The 14,735-nt window shown below is 39.0% G+C and overlaps 2 protein-coding genes across 5 annotated transcripts in view; one reads left to right on the top strand and one right to left on the bottom strand.

Annotated features, from left to right (window-relative positions):
* AP2A2 (adaptor related protein complex 2 subunit alpha 2) overlaps positions 1–12,798 on the top strand; it is a 44,412-nt gene extending 31,614 nt beyond the window's left edge. For 2 of the 4 annotated variants that reach the window (XM_039728292.1, XM_039728291.1), the window contains exons 14-23: positions 232–393; positions 2,229–2,392; positions 4,085–4,162; positions 5,049–5,131; positions 5,860–5,949; positions 6,766–6,889; positions 7,651–7,767; positions 7,946–8,015; positions 9,221–9,355; positions 10,114–12,798. In XM_039728292.1, coding sequence (XP_039584226.1) covers positions 232–393; positions 2,229–2,392; positions 4,085–4,162; positions 5,049–5,131; positions 5,860–5,949; positions 6,766–6,889; positions 7,651–7,767; positions 7,946–8,015; positions 9,221–9,355; positions 10,114–10,191 — 1,101 coding nt within the window. In that variant the 3' untranslated portion in view covers positions 10,192–12,798. The remainder of the gene's footprint in view (positions 1–231; positions 394–2,228; positions 2,393–4,084; positions 4,163–5,048; positions 5,132–5,859; positions 5,950–6,765; positions 6,890–7,650; positions 7,768–7,945; positions 8,016–9,220; positions 9,356–10,113) is intronic. The other 2 variants (XM_039728295.1, XM_039728294.1) reach the window with 1 other exon arrangement.
* Positions 12,799–14,066: 1,268 nt separating this feature from the next.
* Positions 14,067–14,735, bottom strand: part of MUC6 (mucin 6, oligomeric mucus/gel-forming) — a 41,896-nt gene continuing 41,227 nt past the window's right edge. Inside the window, exon 42 of the mRNA XM_039728462.1 lies at positions 14,067–14,244. Coding sequence (XP_039584396.1) covers positions 14,067–14,244 — 178 coding nt within the window. The remainder of the gene's footprint in view (positions 14,245–14,735) is intronic.

The raw sequence follows: 14,735 nt of genomic DNA, 5'->3' as shown, positions 1-14,735 counted from the left end.
CAGAGAAGAAATACGCTGCTTTGGAAGGACTTCAGGAAGTTTTAAAGCATTTTTTCTTTCAAAAAAGCAATCAATCCCTTACTACAGTAAACTGCATAATAATTTTCTGTGTGGTAACTACTTCTGCTTTTGCTTTATGCAATCTGTGAGGATGTGTCTCTTCAAAGATTCAGAAGCTGTTTTGGCTTTTTCTCTCAAGTTTAACTAATACTTTTTTTTCCCTATGGTAAGGCTACAGTGTTGGAAGAAATGCCTCCCTTTCCAGAGAGAGAATCTTCCATTTTGGCTAAGCTGAAGAAGAAGAAAGGCCCAGGCACAGTTACTGACCTGGAAGAGATCAAAAAGGAAAGGACCGCTGATATGAATGGAACTGCTGAACCTGCCACTGAACTTGTGAGTTTAAAAGCTGTTATTTCATTAATTTAGATGGTGTGCAAGTAAGAAAAGACTGGTTTTCTGAAGTGGCTTTTTGGGGATTTAAAACCTCCCATCTGAAAGTTAAGACTCTGGGTGTTTGCTATAAAGCAGGGAATGTAGAGCTGCTTTCCCCTTGCTGCATGGTTGGATGCAATTTTCCTTTGGAAATCTTATGTAAGTAGGGATGAACTGTCTGCAGCCTAAAAAACTCCCTTTTACATTGTTATTTGAAAAATGTTGCTGTTACTTTAGAAATGTGAGTTTCCTTGTTGATGAAATTGCACTGAGGGTGGGATTATAAAATTAATATATTTAAAAGGACTTAACTTGAATTTCAGAGTTATCAGCTGTTTTTTCTGCTTTGTCTAACATGTTGTTTTGCATCTTGACTGTTGTTTTTAATAGAAGGGGACAAAACTTACCTTCACCGAGATGTCCTTAAATCAATATAAAGTTGTTACTTTTTATTTGGCAATGCTATTTGAGTTCAGTTATGCTTGACAAGTCTGCATGATTTTTTCTTCTGAGCTGAAATTTCTCATTTTATTGTCAATTAAAGCTGATAGGATCAATTTTTCCCATAATGTAATATTTCTTTCTGGTTTTAATGCCTAGAATAACTTGTAATTAGATTTAAGATGCCGTAGAAGATTACCTAGAGATGGAAATACTGTAGCATGCTCCCTGCCTAGTTTGTTAAAGCATAATAATTAGTCACTACAGTGTATAAGAGTAGCTACTCCAAGTGCAACAGTTTTGACTGGACAGAAATCTCTTTCCAGCAGAAAAGTTGCAAAATTTTCTTTGAATGCCAAATCGAGGTGACTGGCAGTTAATATTGCATTGTGCTTTACAAGCATTACTTGATGGGTTGCAGCCGTGTAACAAACTGCACAGTGTTATCTTCACCAGTGGCTTTATATGGTTTGGATTCCAAAAATGTTAGAAATTTGAGGTCCAAACTTTGTTTTTAGTTGGTCCTAATGATTGGCTTCTTAAAGTCTTCTGCCAGGGAATTTTTCATTATACTGTATGGAGTATATGATAACTTGGAGCTGGCTTACAAAAACAAGATTTCAGATTTACCCAAATGCATCTCATGACTCATCCTCAGATTATCTGGCATAGTGGAAGCTGCTAATATCTAATACATGGCCATTTTGATTAACAGTCTGTGCTTTGTTCTTGCATGTGACTTGGCCATGTTGCATGATTCTGTGTCGTGGCTGCTTGATTTGTTCTGTTTGAGGAAAAAACACTTTAAACATCTCGTCTCTTCCTCTAGTGTTTGCAGCTTGAACTGGCTACAGGCTCTGCTAATTTTTGCTGCTTGGGTTTCCATTCTTTCTGTGATATGCTAGGCTTCAGAATCCCAGGATTAAACTGATATTCAATTTTAAAATGCTATGATGACCTGTGATTTAGCTTTGTGTAAGAGCCACTTGCTTTCTTGATGGATTCTTCATGAAAGAAAAGCAACATGGGAATTTTATTCCCTACAGTACTTTCTTTCCCTTGAAAGTAATGGGAAAAGAGAAGGGGGAAAAAACTGTCATCTTTGTCATCTTTCTTCTGCAGAACCAGATTTTGGACAGATGAATTTTGGTTTTGCTTTTATTTAACGGTTAGATGGGCATAACTCTCTTCAAAGGAAAAAAATGACCTGAAGTTGAAATTCAGCATGGCAACCCTTTTACCTCCATTCAAACCTTGATTCGGGGCGGGGAGAGGCACTTTGCCATAGCTTAGTTGTCTCTGCAAATGAGACAGTTTTGTTGCAGTGTAACACCGAAGTGTCTTGTCTTCCTTAGAATACTCCTTCTCCACCGGAGGATCTGCTGGGTCTGGGTGTTGCCCCTGTCACCAAACCAGATCCCCCAGCTGCCTGTCCTGGTACCCTGCTCGTGGATGTATTTTTAGATACAGCTTCTCCAGTTGCACCTCTTGCTCCTGGTTCTGATGACAACTTTGCGAGGTAATTAAGTCACCCTTAAGTCACCCTGAAAGGAATTTGAAGGAGAATTTGTCTGTTGAAACAGGATTGAAGGAAAAACACACATAACTTTTGGTTTTGTTCCAGCATATTGAGTGCATTCCTGGGTGGTAGTTTTGCAGCAAGAGAGGTGTTCTTGGACACTGCTAGATGTATTGTCTTTATTGAATATCTCTTGTAATGGAACAACTGAGCCTGTAGTACTCAACCTGAGGATATTTGCCACACAGTAGTGTCTGGTTTTCATGCTGGTTTTGCTTCTTTGTTAAATTAAACTGCTTGTGCATCTCTGTACATCTTGAAGTGGGGGTTATGTGTCCTGATATGAATACGTTTATTCTTATTTTCTTTTCATAAAGTATTCTTGTCTTTCCACTTATGGCAAGCTGCTACTGAAACAGTGAGATGGATTGTATCCAGAGATACTGCTTCCCAGATTTTAATGCTACACTTCAATTGTTCTCTGCTGTCTGACAAAGGGATGTGAAAAGGGGGATAAAGAACAAGTGGCGTGTTTCTTTTTTAAGGGGATTTGATACTACAATTACATTAGCAAGTGTAGTGTAGGTACAGTGTGTTATTAACTCCATTATTATAAGTCCCTGTGGCTACTCTCAAATATTATTTGATTAAATTTTTGGGAATGAATGACATAAAATCACAGAATGTCTTTAAAATCAGTTGTCTTACTGGACAAGCACGTATTACTGTTGTCAAGGACCAAATTTTGAATGTTGGCACAACAAATTTTCAATGCATCTTAATATAAAAGACATAATCATTGGCACTTTCATCAAAATTTTATATCAGGCAATGCATTGTTGCAGGTTTGCAGTGATTAATACTTGATCCCGTGTTTCTACTGGAAGGTCAGGAGTGATACTTGATCATTCGACACAAAACCAGGGCTTTAGGAGGCTACCCAAGTTTGTTCCTGCTTTTTTTTTTTTTAAGAGTGTAAAAAGAGGAACCAATTATAGTAGTTTCATGAGCAAATGTTACATAAAAATAGTTTTCTCTCTCTGCAGAAGAAAGTATAGCAATGCCCAACTCCTTGGTCTGTCTGTAGATTATTAAATGCTTCTCTAATGGTACTGAGAAGTTGCTTTTTACAGTTTCCTGCCTTTTCTTAGTGCTGTTGTCACTTTTGTTTCTAATCTGTTGCTTGGGTAAGTCATTCTCTGTGTGCCTGTGTACTCTTGCCTATGCTTAATACTTGTGTGTTTTTAGGAACTGATTGTGCACCTGTAATTAGAAGGGTGTCTAAGCTTGATGAGGCCTCTGCTTTTAAGCACACCTTTGTAGTAGTTAATATGCAGCTACCTTTTTGATTTTGAACTTAAACACTTTTGCTTCACAGTTAAACACCTAAAAGGACTTGATTCTGTAAGAGGTTTACATTTACTGAACACCTTCAGCTGTCTTTGTGAAGGATTGCTGTTTTCTAACAGTTGGGGTGGGATGGGGGAGAGAAGTGGGGGAAAACATTGCCTAATGCCTAAAACCTTTCTAGGGTACTGAGCTAGGGCAGCTAATCAATTTCTCATGCATTAAGCTCAGCAGTGCCATTTTTGAGGAAGGAGGTAAAAGAAGTAACTAAGCTCTAAGCTGTCTTTACTAACTCCTGCTGTCTCTGTTGCTACTGCCTTTCTTCCTTTGTGCTGCCTGAACTAGCCCTGACCTGGCTTCATCTGAGGTAGTTTCTGAGGAACCAGCTGATACTGTGCATGATGCTGATGAGCTTTTTCACAAGTAAGCAATACTAAAACCTTGCAAGGCTGGGCAATTTCCAGAATATAGTTATAAAGCAAAACTATATTGTTCATTAACTTAATACCAGCAAAACTAGAGAAACATGTACTGTCAGACTTGTGGCTAGAACACATCTGTGGATGCTGTGGATTTTGTGACAGGCTCATGAATACACAGGTTAGAGTCTTCTCTACAAGTCAGTGCTATCACACACTGCTCTAAAATAAGGCAATGCCAGTTGTATGTTAAGTTTTTGCAACTATTTGAAAATAAATACAAAACAGAGTAGTTGTCAAAAGTACTGATATTTGAGAGTGTGTTTTAAGTGCCTTGGATGCAAAAGGCAAATGTTTGCTGTCCACCTCTTCTACTTTTAAGTGAAGGGTGATAGAAAGGACTGAGATCACTGGAGAATGGTCTTCTTTTCTCAAAATGGAAAAAGTACATCTCTAGTTGGCTTAGGTGATACAAAAATGATAAAACAAAGAGGTTTTTTTTCTTTCAGGTTAAACAGTCAAAGCTTCAAACTTTTCAATTCTGCACGAACCTAATGAGTTTCAGAAGTTCTCAAGACTAAAAATAAAAATCCTGTTGCCTGGTCCTTTATTAGACAGTGTGTGTGCATATAGCATATTGTGGTTTCCTTCGTAGTTTCTCAGACAGACTATCAAATAAAAATGTCAGTTCTTTTAGTGTCCTACAAGTGGTGGTTCTGGATGTAAAATTGTCTTTTCTAACTGCAGTTTTCTGCAAAGGCCTCTCTCACAGATTGATGCATTCTAGGTTAACCGCAGTCTTCATCCTCTGTGTAAACCCTGAATTTTGTGGTTCTAAATATTGTTTAATGTGGCTCAATTTAAAACATATTTTCCCTGTCTTCCCCTAGGTTTGTGTGTAAAAATAATGGAGTCTTATTTGAAAATCAGTTGCTACAGATTGGCTTGAAATCCGAATTTCGACAGAACCTGGGTAAGACCTGTAGTGCCGTGGTTGGCTGTCTGCATTATCAATCACAATGATATTCCAGACAGGACTCACTTTTCAGCTGCTGAAGAGGGAAATAGCATTATGGGCCTAAGCTGTTTTACAGCTCCCACTATTGTGCATCCCTGGCTTTTGTGTGGGTTCTTGCTTCCTTAAATTTTTTGATTGTTTTGGTAGCTGATATGAAATATGGGAATTAAGCTCCAGCTCATGCTGCCTGGTTGTATGGCTGGTGCAGCCAGGTTTATAAAGGACCATTCTTGTCAAAATTCATATCTTGCAATATAGCTTATTGTTATGATATGAAACACCACACATTTCAGATCAGATTAAATGCACAAGATATTGGAACCATCTAGGAAGGAGACAGAATTTGAACACAGGCTAGCAATGGAATTTCTTGCTTCCCCTTTTCTGTAAAACTCTCGGTGGCATAGTAGCATCTTAACAAAATTCTCCAGCAATTGAAAGACTTCACTGATGATTTAACTGCCTGTGTGACAGCTACTGCAGGAGAGATCTAATGGCTTGGTTAAATTGCTGCATTTTGAACTGTAAATGTCTTGGTGAGATAAACCATGTAAACTGTATTTTGTTCTTAAAAGTGGTTTTAAAGAAAGGTAGAAAGACAATGTGTTAAGGAATTGAAGCACGAGTAGTTCAATGTGATTACATGACCTAAAAATTCTGATGTATCATTCTTCTCTTTCCAGGACGTATGTTCATATTCTATGGTAATAAGACATCAACACAGTTCTTGAATTTTACTCCAACAGTAATCTGCTCAGATGACCTTCAGTCAAATATCCTTAAATGTAGCAGCAGTTGTCTGTTCTTATTAGATCTTTGTGGTTTATTGCTGCACAATATAATAAAGCTGTTCAATACAGTAAAGCTGGATCAAGTCACGGTGTCCTTGAACATGAAGAAACAAGAAACTTGCTGATAGCTCTCTGAAGTTCTCATAGAAAAACCAAGTCTTGAGCAGGGATGAAAGATTCTTTCCTTAAAGCCCTGGTTATAAACACAAATTTTACGTTTGATATAACAAGAAATTAACCTGAATAAATATGTACTGGAACTGTAGCTTTCGCCAATGACATGAAGTAGTAGCAGAGGTACAAATGTGTCCTTCAAGTTCTGCATTAGCAGATAACCTAAATCTTGACATGGAGATGGAGTACATGTATGCCAAGATGATGGTACTTAATTCATGGCTGGTCCCTAATGCTTGGTATTGCAAATTCAGGATTTCTGGGAGACTAAGTAATTAGGCTTGTTTGACTCAAGGCATCTCTGTCATGTTCAAAATAGTCCTATGGCCTTTATTGTGAAGTCTCTTTGCCTTCACACCTTTTTAAGGACATCTTTCTTTAAGAATATCCAATGAACTGAGAATTTTCAGAGTTATTGCTTGTATATGTGTCAATATGAAAAACTCCAACAAACAAAAAAACCCCCACAAACTCTTTTCTTGTACAAAAAACTGAGCTTTAAATGTTCAGTAGCACACAGAGAATGAGTGAAAACATGATATTAATTTCTCACAGAGTTTCTTGGAAGATTTGTATTTTTTAAGTTATCAGTTCATTGATCTGTTTCCTTAACTACTTTTCTATGCCTGAATCTTCAGACAAAACCTGTTGACCCCACAGTGGATGGAGGTGCACAGGTTCAGCAGGTTGTGAACATTGAGTGCGTGTCAGACTTCATGGAAGCTCCAATCCTGAACATTCAGTTCAGGTAAAACAAAGGATTCAAATGTTAGTGAATTAATTAGATGAAAGGTGTTAAATTTGGCACGGCCCTGTAACTAAAATGCAAAATATGGACACAAAAAGATCTCTTGGGTAGATAACTTGAAAGTTTGATCTAATTAAGCTTTAAGGTGCTAGGGAGCATCCACTTGGAACAATGTGGTTTAAAACCCCAGCCAAACAAAACAGTCAAGAAGCAGCTACTGATAAAATGTCTCCATGACTTCTGTCTCTGCTATATATATAAAACAGCAGTCTTCCTGTTTGCTTAAGAAATCTTGACAGGAATATATGCAGTAACTTCTCCCTTCTGGAAACCAAGAACATTTCTGCAAATAACTTGGCCTGGAAGTGTATGCAACCAGAAACAGAATCTTGTTCTGTCCGCTCAACATCAGCTCAGCTTTATAAAATCCTGAGTTCTGGGCTACATGCTGTTTTTCTAGTCTAAACTGGTTTTTATTGGTATGTTTTCACAAGGATGTATTTTTGCCATTTAGGGTGCTATCTAGAAGGATAAACCTTTGCTAAAACTGAGAGAACCTTATAAGCAGTTCTGCCAATTCATCTATTGCCATCTAAGGAGAGAAAATAAATTTATTTAACAGTGGATTGAAACTGTGTATTAGAAATGTCATGTGCAGTTGATGGATTTTGATCATAAACAGTTCCTCAGTTGCTTGGTTGATTTCTGCTGACACTGCTGAGGCTGCCACATGCACTGTGGGTTTTCTCTTCCATCTGCAGGTACGGCGGAACATTTCAAAATCTTTCAGTAAAATTACCTATCACTCTGAATAAATTTTTCCAGCCAACAGAGATGTCTTCTCAAGACTTTTTTCAGCGTTGGAAGCAGCTGAGCAAGTAAGATTTTATACTTGGGCCTCTTGTGGTGGGCAAGGGAAGAAAAAGGTATATTGTGAATGTAGCTAGTGCAGTGCCTCATCCCATACTCAATTCTGTAAGCCATGAGCTCTCTCAGTAGAATTAATTGCTATTGGAAATGCTGTTCATAATGTATTTGTCTTGCCTTGTCTTGCAGTCCCAAACAGGAAGTACAGAATATCTTTAAAGCAAAGCACCCAATGGATGCAGAGATCACGAAAGCAAAGGTGGGTGGTGGTGTGATATTTTTAATTCGTGGCATAGAGGGAGTGGCAGGTCATGTTTTAACCCCAGCTGGCACCTAAGCACCACACAGTCATTTGCTGACTCTCCCTCAGTGCATTCGAATGGGACAGAGAATAAGGGTAAAAGTGAGAAAACGTGTGGGTTGAGGTAAAGAGAGTTCAGTAGGTAAAGGAAAAGCCATGCACACAAGCAAAGCCAAAAATTAATTCAGTGCTTCCCATTGGCAGGGAGGTGTTTGGCCATCCCCAGGGCAGCAGGTCTCCACCAGGTTTAATAGTTACTTGGGAAGGCAGAACACCACTGTGAACATCCTCCTTTCTTTTCCCAGCCTTACTTGCTGAGGCAGGACATCTTACAGTATGGGATATCCCATTGTTCAGCTGTCCTGCCTGTGTCCTGTCCCACCTCCTTGGGCATCCCCAGCTTCCTCACTCATGGGGTGAGGAGCAGAAAAGACCTTGGTTCTGTGTAACCCCTGCTCAGTGATAAGTAAAACATCCCTGTGTTATCAACTCTTTTGAGCAGAAATCTAAAACACAGCCCCATACCAGCTGCTAAGAAGAAAATTAACTATCCCAGCCCAGATTAGTATATGGTATAAGCAAACTTCATGCATTTTTGTTTATATGGCAGTTGGATCATCCAGTGAAAATGTGAGTCCATGCTGTGTGACAGATCATGGCAGTGCTGAGTTGAATGGACAGCTTTTAGCTGTGGTTTGAATGAGATGCAGTCTTCAGTAGCAGCTGGAGACTTGAAGCTGTTTAAGAAAGCACAGATTCACTGCTTAAAACTGAAATAGAAGATAGCTCAATCCTTAATTTATTCTTGAGGTACTGGTTAGAAAAGGAAGTGACTTTTTGGCTGCATTAGGCAAAACAGAAGTGACTGTGTAAGAGGCACGTGCAACAGGAACAGTGATTGTGCACAGGAATTGCAGTATCAAAACTGGGGGAGACTGATGTTAAATCTTAACTTGCTTCTCAGTTGCTTTTGAAAAGAGCCTTATTTACAGAATAGCTCATTTATCAGGGTCAGCCTTCAAAAATTTGTAGTAATGAAGCAGTCTTGAAGACTTCAAAATTAGTTTCTTCCTTGTTTTGCTCTTTGATGGTGACTGTTTGGGTATACTTGGTATTTGTGTCCTCCTCTCCCCACATCTAAATCTTCTTGGTTTCTTTCACAGATAATTGGATTTGGATCAGCTCTGCTTGAGGAGGTAGATCCCAATCCTGCTAACTTTGTTGGTGCTGGTATTATACACACAAAAACCACTCAGATTGGATGCTTGCTGCGCCTTGAACCCAATCTCCAGGCACAGGTATCTGTGTAACTATCTCCAGCTTAGATGCAAGTTCTCATTTGAACTAAATATTTTTGTGTATCTGAAACTCCTTTAAGATATTTTAAAATCACTATTGCAATAGCTGCTTATGACTGCAGACTACAACAAGAAATTAAATTGTAGCAGCTGGTCCTGGCCCAGCTGGGTAAGATGCTTCTTCAGAGCAATTCTCTTTTCCTCTTGGAAGCGATTGTTGTAATATTCCAGACTGTCTTGTGCACTTTGGACCAGATTAAGTATGCTTCCTTTTGCTACTTTAAATGATTAAAAGAGTAATTGGCTAAAAGAGGAAAGCATAAGCAAGCAACTACAATGTTAAAAGTATTTTTACTAAAGCTTTCTTGACAGAGGTGTTACCAAAATTAACTGAAGATTAAAAATAGGGTTTTGGTGGTTGTCTTCTGTTCCCTGAATAAGTGGTTGTACAGGGTCTTTAGACTTTTCCACAGCATTTGCTCCTCTTTAACAGATATTCTGGACAACACCTTTCTGTTAAAGCCCAAAAATACTTGAGTAACAGTAATTCTCAACAAGGGCTTGAAAATAGGGTTGGTTCAGCCAGTGGTTTGAAAAAGCTGTGTTGCTCAGTGGCTTACTGCTTCTGAGTGTTTTAATTTGAGATCTTTTTCCTAACAAAGCTTACGAAGCAAGTAAGAGGCAACTTAGTTTTCACTGTTGACTGTGCATTCCTTTAATGCCAAACTGTTTAAATAGTATTTTATGTTCTTTTTCAGATGTATAGGCTCACACTACGAACAAGTAAAGAAGCTGTATCTCAGAGATTATGTGACTTGCTGTCAGAACAGTTTTAATATTAACCATGTCAGTTTTGGTTTTTCCACTTATATCACTGTCATCATACTGCAAATAAATGTCTTGTACATCACTGTCTGAGTACTGCAATGTTAACCAATACCAGCTCCCTGCCTTAATAGGACTTGACCCTTGTTTGAAATTAAGACTATAAAATGTACAGTACAGGGAAGTGACTTTTTCCATTACAAATGGCTTTTAGTGTGTTACATAAAGGGTGGGAGGGCTGTCTTTTGCTCCTTTTTTTTTTTGCAGAGGTCAGGCTTTTAAACTTGTTGAAGGAAAATTGTTTTAGTTGTGGCAATCAAGGATTTCAGCTGAAAATAACTCAAAAACCTTCTGCTTCAGTACCTTTAAGAGATACTTCCTCTGCTCTGAGCTGAAAGAATCCAGTGTACTGCTGCTCAGGAAGGTTAATTCCCATGCTAATGTAGAGTCAAAACTTTGTAAAGTTGAACATTGCCACAAGTTGTCTACTGGATGGATGGAAGGGCAGGTTTGAAGATGTGTTTGAATCTGATTAAAGTGAACATTTATATTGTGTCACCAGTCTTTGTATTTGACAAATGCCACAGGACCAGAGTCTTAAAAGTATTAATCTTGTAGTATTTTACATCCTAATGTTTTCTGATCTTTGGATTGAACACAAAAGCTATTCTTAATCCTCCTGCTTATCTCCATTAATGAGGTGAGCTTCTCTGGTAGGGGGTGAATGAGTATATATATGTTTGTTGTTTCTCAGTGAAGTTTAAATATTCTGTTCTGTGTTTTTTCTGTTTGCCATCAGACTTCACAAGTAATAGTCCTAATGACGTGATACAATTAACTGCAGAAACTAGTATTGTATGAAAGAAGTGGGAAGAAATGGGCCCTTGAAGGGCTGTAGGGCATGCACTTAGGTGAAAATGTAATTTTAATCAATATCTTTTCCCCAGTGTACATTAATATTCAGACTCGAAATGTTGAATAACTGATACCTAAGCAGTTTCCTTTCCATCAGTGGTAAAAATGTCCAACATGGTATAGAAAACTTCTGTTGAAACTGAAAGTAGAAAACCCAAAAGTGTTCAGCTTTTCTAGAGGTTTTTATAGCCAAAGTCTTTGTACCTTGTTTCACGTCAAACTCTTCACAGCCTCTCTACAGAAGTCAGTGGACAGAAACTTTGGCTCACGCTCCTCAAGCCTTGAGGTGCAACAGAAGCTGCTAAACCAAAGCAGGTGAGGTGGCCCAGTTAGAAACCCTGGGCTGGTGTCAGCAAGAGCTGCAGATCATGGTGAACAAAATCAGCTCCTCTTGACAGGAGAAGGGAACCTCAGGTCAAGATTTCCTCATGGTCACTGAAAGGAAGCCTGGGACTGCTGTAACAACACATATAGACAAATGTGCCCAGGAATGAAGGTGTTGAGTCATGGTGGTGATACTGAAAATTTAATTGGGGCTGCTGTCATGCTGCCCATGCTCAGCAGGGGACAGGATTCTCCATGATTGAGTGTGCCTTGCTTTTTGTCTTCAGTGCTTTGAGCTTAAATGATGGAACTGGGAGATTATCACTTGGTTTGGCTGAAGGCTCCTGATCGTACTTGAGTAAAAGTGAAAAATGAGGAACCAAGGTTTGGCTGTGATATGTGGATTTTGGGGGATGTGTTTTGTTTTTCCAGAAATGGCTGTTAACTATGGATATTAAGGCTGAAAACTAGGCTAAAGGCCTGGTCTTTCTGCAGAAATTGTCTTGAACAATTGGCCCCTTTAAGGCCTTTCAAATTCTTCTTACTTAAGACTCTTTTAATCATAAATACTGTCGTTGAAACTCTTGGTGAGTGGTTCCTGCGGTCAGGTTGGGCAGTTGGCAAATACTGGTGGAATACCTTTTGTTTTGGCTTCACGATGTTCTGTGTCTCATTATTAGTCCTGTTATGTTAACCATGCTCTTGGCTGCTCTGTTAAAATCTGATATGCTGAACTAAAGAGAGTCTTAGCAAAGACAGAGGAAGAGGTTCTCTTTTTGTATTTTCCGAATCCTGTTGTATATCTGTCCCCCTGAAAAAATGTTCTGTGCCCTCATTAAAGGACACCTTGAGACACTGCACTACTTTATTTCACTTTGCTTTGGTTCAAGCTGTGCTAAAATGTGCATTAAAATGTGGGAAGGAGGGGGGGTAAGGGAAAGTGTCTTTTCAGTGGTGACTGTGTTAAGCTTATGACTGTTCACTCTTTGTATTAAATGTCAGCTCAATGAAGCCATGAGCAGAAAAGTGAACAAATTAAAGACAAATACTTGATTATATTTTTTTTTTGTGAATGATGGTTAACTTACCAGTGATGTATCCTGTCAAGCAGACAACGTAATTTCTGCAGTAAACAGTGTTATTGTTTTTAAGTGCAGTATTTTCAGGCATTGACATGTGAAAATAACTGAATAGCAAAACAGGTAGCATATGTTCATTCTTGACCTACACTCCAGTATGTAACATTTATGGTGATTGTCTTATTTGTATAAAACAAAGTTCTGTCAAATTAAGTGGAGAATTTTCATATAGAAGACTATATATTAGACTATATTCATCAGAAGAACATATTAAGATTAAATAAATGATTAGAACAGTGATGAAACTGTCCTTTTTTTGTCTGGGGGCATAAAGGCGTAAAAAGTATTCTCATGGAATGGTTGTTGTGGAACACAATTGCTGTGATTCTTTTATGAGAAGTACTGGTGGGTTTGTTTCACATGAGTCTTACATGGTCTATGGCTTTCTGCTCCCCCAGTGAGTGAGTTTGATTTTGTTCTTGTTTGGTTACAAGTTATAAATACTCTACTTTTAACAAGGCCCGGTGTAAAATCTTTCTCCCTAGAGTGTTTAAACACAGTAAGTACATGAGCAGTGCTTGCTGCAGTAAACTGCTCTAATAGTGGGGTATGGTTGAGGCTAAGCAGTACACAAGTATTGGATGCAAGGTTGATGGCACTGTAGAAGAGTAGTCTAAACTGCTAAATAACCTCATTTTTAAGTTTTAAATGTATGCTTCAGGTTCTTCTCTTACACTTGCTAAAAGGGGAAAAGAGCACTCTGAGCTTTTCTGCAATCATACAGCTTTTTCTTAAATGACTTGCCAACAAAGATTGTCTAGCATGGTAGCAAGTAGAAATTGCTTGTGAGTGAACCACTTGTATCCTGTTAGATGCCTGTGGGCTTTGATTTCTTGCAGAGAAATCCCTTCAGCTTCCTGCTTTATCCCAAAGCTGCTCCACGTGTGTGTGTTAGTTACCTTTCTAGAAATGTCCCAATGACACTAAGGGTGCTTGTGGAAACCTCACCATTCACCTTTGGGTCATATAGCACCTTATTTTCCAACAGGCACACATGCTGTGTCCACTTTCAAGGGCAGGGAACAGGTCACTTCCTTTCTCCCACTCAAGTAGTGGGCTGTTCCAGGGCCAAGTTGACTGTAATGAACCTAATAGACTATTTTTCAGTTAAAATAATTGGTCAAATAAGGAGAAAGAAGATAGAAAATTCAGTTCCTTCTACTTTATTTGAACATAGACTTTCTGTTACTGCCCAGTGCATGGGCCAGATTTTAGCCTCTGGTTGAATAAATCACCCCTGGGCAAGGCCAAACAGTTTCTTGTCTTCTCTCCTGATTCCCTGAGCCTGTTTATTTCTGTTCTTTCTTTCCTCCTATGCACCCCACCCTTTTGATCAGGAATAATTTATCTGGTACCTCCACTGCTAGTCCAGGCAGCTGCTCAGGCAGCCTGACAGCAAGGCTGTCCTGTGTCATCAGTACAAGAGAACCCAGCAATGAACTGTGGAAGGATTAACTTGTGATCAGGCTTTAATTACAAAAAATGGTATCTGCAGCCATCAGGTCTGGCTAGTGTGTGCAACTGTCAAAGTTACACACACAGCCACTAAATGCAATTATTTCTGTGGTGAGCCTTCTTCCAGGGTTATCTGGGTCTTGGCATGGCAGTTGGAATTGCTTCTTAAGAAGTTCAAGTGGCCTACAGCAGCCACATGCTGTGGTGACCGCCATCTTCTCAACATCCAGCCTGTGTGGAAGGGAGGGATAATCAGTTCACATTTGTTTACAGCATTTTAGGCTCACAGCCTTTCAAGTACAAGATCTTCTTTTTTTCCTATGGTGAGAGGTTTAGAGGAAAGAGCACAGCCCTCAGCTGAATGGTTCTGTCAAGTGCAGGACTACAAATAATGTGGAAAATTACTCCATTTTAAGTTCTCATGAGCCAGAAACTGGTGTACTCAGCTGCTGCCTTCCATTTTAGAACAGGATGGACTCGATGATCCTTGTGGGTCCTTTCCAGCTCAGGATAGTCTGTGATTCTATTATCTCATCATCTGTTAGGCCTCAGACCTCACTGGAAAACGAATTGAATTTGATTCCCCTGGTCTCTTTTTGGCCTTCTGAATATTTGTAAAGTACCCAGGGATTCAATCTGTTGAAGCTGCGCACTGGGCTACTTAGAGTTTACAAAAGGTCTCTTTGGCAGATGCTGAATTGTGTGTGTTCCTTTTGCAGTTC

Source organism: Passer montanus, unplaced genomic scaffold (assembly GCF_014805655.1).
Source record: "Passer montanus isolate IOZ18808 unplaced genomic scaffold, ASM1480565v1 scaffold65, whole genome shotgun sequence".
In the NCBI taxonomy this organism is placed as follows: domain Eukaryota; kingdom Metazoa; phylum Chordata; class Aves; order Passeriformes; family Passeridae; genus Passer; species Passer montanus.
Note: the sequence above shows the minus strand (reverse complement) of the source record. Positions and strands in the feature narration are given on the sequence as shown.